The following is a 9,784-nucleotide window of genomic DNA, read 5'->3' as shown; positions in this document are numbered from 1 at the left end:
CTTTTTATCCGATTTTTAAATGAAGCCAAGGAGACACCAAATATTTCTAAATTGTTCCTATTTATAATTTTCAGTGTTCGCTTAATAGGTGAGTGCATACCATAATTTGTACGGTGAAAAGGTATAGAAAACAGATCAACATTGGAGACTTCTGAAGGAAACATATAAGCATATAGATTGGAGAAGTTCAGGACAACAAATTAAACCATTTATTAATTTAAACACAAATACGAAATCAGATTTATCTCGTCAGGCTTTGATTAAATTCATGTTGATTATTAAAATATCTTAAATATATCTTAAAAATTTGTTCTGTAATTACTCCAATGTAGTAGAATGAACTTGGTATTGTGGAGACAAAACAATAAATGCACATTCCGCTGTAGATACGACCAAAGCATAATAAACCGTTCTTAAAGCCCAAACAGATAGTCTCATACAGTTGCGAATGATAAAGCCTAAAGATTTTAATGAATTACTTACTTATTTAATTTAATTATCTGCAAACATTAGGAATTCGCAGTTTCTAAAACATTGTGATATATCGTTCACAAACATATTAAATAACAAGGGTGAACAGTGAGCTCATTGATGTACTCCTGATGTAACATAAATTATTTTTAAATTAAAACAACCTATTCTCACTTGTTGTGTGCGGTCTCTTAAAAAGCTGCTTTGTCTGTGCTTAAAAAAATCCATTGAAAGGATTGATGACTAAAGCCAAAGGCATTTAATTTTTCTAAAAGCATGGTATGATCTACTTTGTCAAATGCCTTGGAGAAGTCAGTATAAACAGTATCCAAGGCGTTTAACATTTTTTTTTGTTCAAAGAGTACATGTTGATTGCATATTATGTGCTCTCTACAATAAAATTTTAATTGATCGTGCATTAGTCTATGAAAAAGTTTTGGTATAGAGGATTGTTTACACACGCTTCGATAATTTGTTGTCTTGTTTATAATCTGATTTGGCAGATATATGAATGCTTCCATAAAATTGGGAAAACTTTTGTCTTTAATGATGAGTCAAAAAGATGTAAAGGATTAGTTAGTGAATAAATACAATGCTTCAGAAAGTGATTAGGAATACCATCTCTGGACCACTGCTTAACTTATTACGTAAGAATAAAATGTTGTTTATCTAAATAAAAAATATCAGATATCCACAGATATTGAAAAATTTGGTATAAAAAGATTGCTGTTTTCCTTTACTTACAAGTTGTTAATATTTTATTGTGTCGAATAAACTGTTGAAAAAAATACTGAAACAGTTTGCAATATGTTGTCCAGTTGTTGCTATAACATTACCATAATACACACTATCTGGTAAATTATTTGATGCTCTCTTATTATTTACAAACTGCCAAAAGTACTTAGGTTTACTGCATAAATTATGATTTACGTGATTCAGATGTGTTATAACATTGATTTGATAAATCTGAGCGAAGATGCAGGTGTGTTTGTCCTTACACCTTGTCCTGATGCCTTTTTTTCTCGCACCAGCTATAGGTCGCTGATTTTTTTCCTTGTGGATCAAGTTTTGTCCTTAGGGAAATAGGTTTACTTGGTATACTTCTTTGAAGGACCACCCAGAAAACTGGGACAAAGGAAAGTTTCGAAGAGAACGTTTTAACAAGTCTATTTGAACAATTACAACAACGTATTTTGGACGCCGATAACTTGCTTACAATAGCTGATTTATGAAATTTAGTTTGAATTTATGTACATAAAACTAGATAACTTGTCGGTGATACAATATTGACACGAACTGAAAAAAACTTAATATACCGACTGTGTTAAACCTTCTGAGGTGCGGCTAGCGTGGACAGGAGCCTAGCGCTCATCCAATGCTGACTTCGAACTAATCTTTGAAGTTTGAACTTGAAATATTAACAGAGTAGGTAACAGCATAATTTTGAATTTAATAAAGATAGGTCGGCAATGTTATAGATAACTAACCCCTGCTAAAATCCTGATAGCTTTCTTTTTCATTCGAAAAATTTGAAGGGCATTTTATCGCTTTTTCTTTGGTTGTGAGATATGAGCCGACCAGTTCAGTTGATTATCTATGGTTATTGTAAACTACATAAACTATTGGTTATTTCCAATAGTTTAACAGTTTCTTTATCTAGATCATTGTGTAAATTACTTGCAGATATAAACAAATTTTGGGTTTAATCAGAGTTAGGTTTTAGTTTGTTTGCAACAAACTGTGCTAGATTTGGTAGAAACTTCCTCATGAGACATTTGTAGATCATCATTATTTTTTCCTGATATAACGTATGTCGTACCATCTGCGAATTTTATGTATTTATATGAAGATATGAATTTAGGCAAATCGTTGACATAAATAATAAACAAAAGAGGTCCTAAGGCCGAACCTTGTGGGACACCATGTTTTACGGATAGAAAATCGGGGAGATGACCTTTAGACACTACCGCCTAGTGTCTGCACTTAGATAAGAAGTTATACGCTTAAGAGGGATACCTCTTATTCCATAGTAATTGAATTTGTGGAGCAAAATGTCGTTTGAAACGCAGTCAAAAGCCTTCTACAAGTAGCAAAGAAAATTGCTATGCAAAATAGGAATAAAATTGTTGTTTTATAACCTTTTCGATCACTTTACTAAAAGTAGAAACAATGCTTACATATCTTTAATTGTCAATTTTTGAGGACTCACATTTTTTGTAGAAAAGGTAGTACTTTTGAGTATTTTAGTACTTCTGCAACTACTCCAGTTGACAGAATAAATTAATAAGATCAGTGAAAGACGTTAAAACTATTTGGTAAGTTTCTTTTAAAATTTTGCTATTAATTTCGTGAACGTCCCTACAATTTGAATTACTATTTGAGATACCTCTCTGAGACTTTATTATTTGAGAGACCTCTTTTTCTACAACGGGTCAAAAAAAAGCTTACTCGGAGAAGGATAATTTCTATAATTAAAGAGGACATCGATATTAAAAGTGAGAAAAGATGTAATTATATTCTCTGCAATCGTAGTAAAAAATTAATGTATTTCGTCTGGAGGTAGATCAGGTTGTACCGAACTGGATCTTGTGTTGTTTCTTAAAAAAAATATTAGTTTTCAGCAGTCTCTAGGTTTATTATTGGAATTGGTAATAAAATCACAGTAAGCTGACTTTTTATCAATATGTAATTGCCGATTATATTTAAATTTTTGTTATTTATATACTTTGAATAAATCAGAATCTTTAGTGGATTCTGCGACGTGTTTAATAAGAGAAAGATTAGATCTGTAAAACCTTAATTCATTGCACTGGGTGTTTTTTTAGCAGTTTGTCATACTTTGTTTAGTGGAAAATGCTTTAATATTAAGTTGTTATGAGTTTTGGTAAGAAAGACTGTCAACAAATCAGGATCATTATTATTATCATAGAAAAATCCATCTTCGTACTAGCTTCGTACTTCGCACAATAAATAAAAATTGACCCCGATGGTCAGCGAAACAAGATTCAAATACGCCCACTCTGTAGATATTTTCAGAAAAATTTGTCATAATGTTGTCGACGCAACTACTGGACTGGATGTGATTTTAGTATAAGCGTTTATAGTTACTTTTAGACCAAAAGATGTTAATAGATTTTGAATACCAAATTAAAGGTCAGATTAAAGTTCAAAATTTACATTAAGATCACCAAGTATGATCAGTTTGTCTGCTTTACTAAGCAAGGACGTTATGGAATTCTCAAAATTCACCAAAAACAAGTCAAAGTCACCCTTACAGGATCAGTATACAGTTAAAACATTGGTTTTTGTTGAAGGTACATAAATTGTACAAACCTATGAACTTTGCTCTCCATTGTGTTCATTTAGATTAAGAGAAGAATACATAAGATGTTCTTTTACATAAATTGCAACTCCACCTTGTTGCAAAAATATTGTCTGATTCATTTTATTCTCCTATCTACACTCATATATAAAGGACTGAGGAACGAGATCTACATTTTTATTGCCTATTCTAAACAAATAATGAAAGACAATCGTTGGACGAAGCGAATAATTGTTGATTAGCGACCAAAAGCAAATAAGAGGTGTTGGGGGAGATCTGAAATCCGATGGACTGACGATATCAAGCGAATGTATTTTACATAAGGGGAAACTTTGTAATGTTGGTTGATTCATACATAGAGAGCGGAATATATTAAAAGTGCATATACATGCATAAATTGCGTAATATTGCTCATTTCAAAAAATATTGCGTATTTAAGCTAAACTCGATTTAGAGTATTAGATCTGTCTCTGTCAGTTAAACAGAGCAATTAAGCTATCTAGCCTACAATACCATTCCGAAAATCTAAAAAAAGTTAAAGATATCTTAGAAAAAAAAATAATTATCCACCACAATTTTACAATCTAATTAAAAAAAAGAACCATTATCAGAAATCAGTCTAATTCCAAAACCAATCCAAAATACACCCAAACCATAACTAGCAATAATAATAGTTATATTATTAAATCAAACAAACGTTATAGATTCCTATCATACATTAATGAATTCTCTGAATAAGTTTTCATATTATTACCTTTTTAATCGGTCTGTGTGGCTTGTCTTTATTGTTAAAAATGAATTTTTATGTTGAAGAGTTAAGAGATATGATCTGAGTATTAGTAGACAGTTCGAGAAATTGCTTACTTGTATCCAGAATATATCACGAGCGTTATCCTGAACGGAGGAAGCCAAACGCAAGAGCTTTTGAAAATTTATTGGATCGTTTTGTTCTCACTGGGTCAGTTGTATTGTCAAGAAATCAGAGAACGAACACTGTTCTAAGTGAAGAGAAGGAATATGATGTACTGATAGCTACTACTAAAGATCCGCGCATCAGCACTTGTGAAATTTCACGTCAACTTGACAGTAATCAAACTTCGGAGGCAAAAATCCTTCGTAAACATAAACTACATTCTTACCGCATACACTTACATCGAGCATTGACAATCGATGATTATCAACGCAGATTAGATTTTTGTCAATGGTCTCAGCAGTAAGTGAAAAGATATCGATATTTTCAGATTATTATTATGTGCTTTTTGGAGATGAGGCTAAATTTAGTCAAACAATTTTTTACTACGATTGCAGAGAATATAATTACATCTTTTCTCACGTTTAATATCGATGTCCTCTTTAATTATAGAAATTATCCTTCTCCAAGTAAGCTTTTTTTCGACCCGTTGTAAAAAAAGAGGTCTCTCAAATAATAAAGTCTCAGAGAGGTATCTCAAATAGTAATTCAAATTGTAGGGACGTTCACGAAATTAATAGCAAAATTTTAAAAGAAACTTACCAAATAGTTTTAACGTCTTTCACTGATCTTATTAATTTATTCTGTCAACTGGAGTAGTTGCCGAAGTACTAAAATACTCAAAAGTACTACCTTTTCTACAAAAAATGTGAGTCCTCAAAAATTGACAATTAAAGATATGTAAGCATTGTTTCTACTTTTAGTAAAGTGATCGAAAGGGTTATAAAACAACAATTTTATTCCTATTTTGCATAGCAATTTTCTTTGCTACTTGTCGAAGGCTTTTGACTGCGTTTCAAACGACATTTTGCTCCACAAGCTCTTAAGCGTATAACTTCTTATCTAAGTGCAGAGACTAGGCGGTAATGTCTAAAGGTCATCTCCCCGATTTTCTATCCGTAAAACATGGTGTCCCACAAGGTTCGGCCTTAGGACCTCTTTTGTTTATTATTTATGTCAACGATTTGCCTAAATTCATATCTTCATATAAATACATAAAATTCGCACATAGTACGACATACGTTATATCAGGAAAAAATAATGATGATTTACAAATGTCTTATGAGGAAGTTTCTACCAAATCTAGCACAGTTTGTTGCAAACAAACTAAAACTTAACTCTGATTAAACCCAAAATTTGTTTATATCTGCAAGTTATTTACACAATGGTCTAGATAAAGAAACTGTTAAACTATTGGGAATAACCATAGATAATCAACTGAACTGGTCGGCTCATATCTCACAACCAAAGAAAAAGCGATAAAATGCCCTTCAAATTTTTCGAATGCAAAAGAAAGCTATCAGGATTTTAGCAGGGGTTAGTTATCTATAACATTGCCGACCTATCTTTATTAAATTCAAAATTATGCTGTTACCTACTCTGTTGATATTTCAAGTTCAAACAAAAATTCTCAGAAAATGGGTCTATTTAAAAAAGCAATCTGACCACGTTTACAATTCGCGAAACTGTCACTACCTACGAATAAATCGCTGTAGATTACGTATTTCAGATAAAAATTGCTTTAATTATCTTGCAATTATAGCTATTGCTATATTTTACCAAATAGTGTTAAAGAGCTAAGCTGTAATAGTTCCGAAAAAGCCTTAAAAAATATCTGCTGAAACATTGTTCTGCTCAGAAGAATATATGACTCATTGCAGAACATCCACTAAACTGCTTACGTGATTCTGCTTATGTGTTCTTGTTTGTGATATATTTAAGTTACGTTTATATTCCATTTCAATATAATCTGTAGTTTTTTGACTTGCTACAAACAGTATTTGTATTTGTTATGTAGTTAAATAAATAAACTCTTCTACAATATTTACTTTTTATTTTAACACTAACATTGGATTCGTATAACAATATACAATATTATTTGAAGTGGTAGTACAAAAGAACTGTATAAAGCTTTATGCTATATTAAATTCTTAAAAAACAATATAATTAATTTAAGCACCTACAATATTATGACACTATTTTAGTAATTATGTAATTACCATAATATAGGTAAATATGTTATTCCACGTCGATTTTCATATAATTGCCATAATATTCGGAAAGGTTGTTGCTACCAAATTCCGGTCTATTAGCGTTGATTATATCCATATTTTCAAGTGCTGCAAAGCGGTCCTTATATTGTTTTAATTTTTTTAACCATGCACCTAAAAATTATTAAAACTATTAGATATACACAAAAAATATTAGGTTAGTTATGGTTATAAGACAACCGATTGAAAATCGTGTACTTATTGTTTATTAGGGGTAATGTCTGAACTTTGTGGTAGACGATATGCTATCTGTCAATTACAGTTAAATTTATGGTTCAAAGAAGTACCCACAAAAATATCAACGGAGCTTAAAACTATGTAAAAAAGTTCTGCTAGACAAATTTACTGCTTTTCTGCTTAAAGTTTCAAAATATTTCATACTTCGTAAAGGTATATATAAATAGAGCATTTTCAGGATCAAGGAATTCAAATACCAATATAACCAGAATGTTAATAAAAACCTTCGAATCAAGATAGTCAGATCGAATACAAAAAAAAATGTTTATCGAACACTTTAAAAAGTGTTTTTGTCGGACTGAGAACGTTATAAAGGTGTAATATAGCGCATAGGAGATAATAATTAAAAAATAGAACTAGTAAAGTCATATAAATGTGGAATGTACATGCATACACTAAGTTGCAAAAAGGTCAAATTATAAAATGAACATCTATAATATCGAATCCGATCGTCGAACAGACGCAAGTTTATTAACAAAGTTAGAAGAAGAAGAAACATAATACGCGTACAAAGTTTCGTTTTAAACTACTGAGTAGTTCAACTGAATGTTATTGGTTTACATAAAATATATTAAAAAGACATAAAAATCAAAACAATGAAAATAATATATAAAGTTACATATGTTTATATGGCATTAGACTACAATTGATTGTGATGAAAATTACATTTTAATTTAACTAATGTTGACGTTTCGATTTCCACTCGATTTCGATTTCAAAATTGATGGTTGACTTCTTGTCCCTGGTCTTATAGGCAACAGCATACTTGTGGTTGAAAAAAAAATCTGAGGGTGGTATTTTACTCTCGGAATATCACATTCTGACCATTTTGTTACTTTTTTGTATTTATAGTTGTGTAAATGGTGGTTGCATATGTATTGTGTTTAGATTGTAAATATGTGTATATTTTATGTCCCCGACTTTCTATTAATCCGCTATTAGTTGGTATCTTCTTGTTCTTTTAATATTGACAACCAAAACTTGCTACATATGCTACTCACTTTTCTTTATTAAGTAGGATTAAAGATGCTTCTTTGACTTTTCTCTTTTTTATGTCTGTTTCTTTTATGGTTATTGATACATCTTTTATTGTACTCTTTGCTCGTTGTCCCACGAATGTTTGCATATCTAGGATTTGTCGAAGTCTATGTTCTTGATGTATGTTTCCTGCTCGTTTATCCTGACACTTAGTGTTCTTGAAGTTTGTCCCACACAGAAATCGTTGAATTTACAGGGAATTTTATAGATGCAGTTCTTTGATCTTTCTTTTGTTTCTTTTGTGTTGTTGAATTTAATCTTTAGGTCTTTACATATGGTATTGTTGTAACTTTTTAGTACCTTTTTGTGATCGTTTATTGATTGCTTGTGGTGTTTTATTGTTTCCTTTATTTAATATTATGGAATTTCTGGTTTATAGATGACAATAGGTTAACATCTTTTGTTAAAGTGTTTTCTAGTGGGTTTTTTATTCCTGAAATCCATTTATGAGTGATGAGTCTTCAGATAAATAGCTTACATGCCGTAGAATTTCCGAAAAGACAAAACATTAACAACGCTATAATTCGAAAATAAAGAAATAAAAAAAAAGTAGAATGTTAAGTAATCAAAAAGTTTAATTTAAAATGGTGTGCTAATGAAAATGTGTTCATTTTCCACTCCACACTTACCATTAAGTTCTGATAACGTCTTTTGAGTACCTCCATATTCTTTTGGTAAAACTTCTTTTGGAATAAACTTGTGCAAATCTTCAATTGATTTATGAATAAAAATCTAAAAATGCATTAAATTCTATTATTTATATAATAAATTACAATATTTTGGCATATATATATATATATATATATATATATATATATATATATATATATATATATATATATATATATATATGTGTGTGTGTGTGTGTGTGTGTGTGTGTGTGTGTGTTCACGCCTCTATCTAATTCAAGTTTATTTTATGCATTTTTACAATCCGGCAACATAGTGGCGTAGGGAGATATATTATGCCATATGTGAAGATAAGGCGAGTCCCTTAAGGCACCCCAAAGACGACAGACAGCACTCAAGTACGAGACGGGATCGGTGATACAGCATTCAGAGCGAGCGGACATAATACTTATTAGCGTTCATATTATATGTATTGTGTGTGTAATTCAAAATAAAGTCAGTTTTGTTTTCGCACGGAGTTTGATTATTCACCAGCGGCACAAGCGAAGTGCATATCAAGCAAAATCCATGGTCTATTCGAGCCGAATCATCAAATTCTTGTGTTAAAACAGTGTAAATTCACCGAATTCCGAACTCATATTTGTGTCATCAAATTAGCGGGCGAAATAGTGCATTCATAGTGGCCCGAGCGCGTTATAGACTGTCGAACGTTAATCTTAAGACAGTTACATAATTGGACAACTGTGGGTTTAAAATCTGTGAAGACCTATTATACGAGTTGAGGCATATCCTTGGCTCCAGGAGGCTAGGGCTGTTAGAATAAACATACAATATTTTGGTGAGCATATCCATTTCACATTCCCTTATTTATCAGTCTTTGTACCTTTATTCTGCACATGTGATAATTCTGAGAACGTTAGGGTCGAATATCAAGCGATTTATATTCTGTTTCTGTTTACTGTATAATTTATTATAAAATTATGGAGAATTTAAAGTGAAAAAGGGGCGGTTTTAAATGCAAACTCACAATATTTTCGAAATTTATATTAGCGTTAAATGATAAAAT

The 9,784-nt window shown here is 31.1% G+C and overlaps 1 protein-coding gene across 2 annotated transcripts in view; it reads right to left on the bottom strand.

Moving 5' to 3' along the window:
- Nucleotides 1-6,577: 6,577 nt before the first annotated feature.
- Nucleotides 6,578-9,784, bottom strand: part of LOC140445622 (alpha-tocopherol transfer protein-like) — a 40,343-nt gene continuing 37,136 nt past the window's right edge. For both annotated transcript variants that reach the window (XM_072537822.1, XM_072537821.1), the window contains exons 5-6: nucleotides 8,719-8,821; nucleotides 6,578-6,928 (exon numbers count right to left, since the gene is read on the bottom strand). In XM_072537822.1, the coding sequence (XP_072393923.1) occupies nucleotides 6,783-6,928; nucleotides 8,719-8,821 (249 nt within the window). In that variant the 3' untranslated portion in view covers nucleotides 6,578-6,782. The remainder of the gene's footprint in view (nucleotides 6,929-8,718; nucleotides 8,822-9,784) is intronic.

This window comes from Diabrotica undecimpunctata, chromosome 7 (assembly GCF_040954645.1).
Source record: "Diabrotica undecimpunctata isolate CICGRU chromosome 7, icDiaUnde3, whole genome shotgun sequence".
Lineage (NCBI taxonomy): Eukaryota > Metazoa > Arthropoda > Insecta > Coleoptera > Chrysomelidae > Diabrotica > Diabrotica undecimpunctata.
The sequence above is the reverse complement of the archived record's forward strand: the minus strand, read 5'-3'. Positions and strand labels throughout refer to the sequence as shown.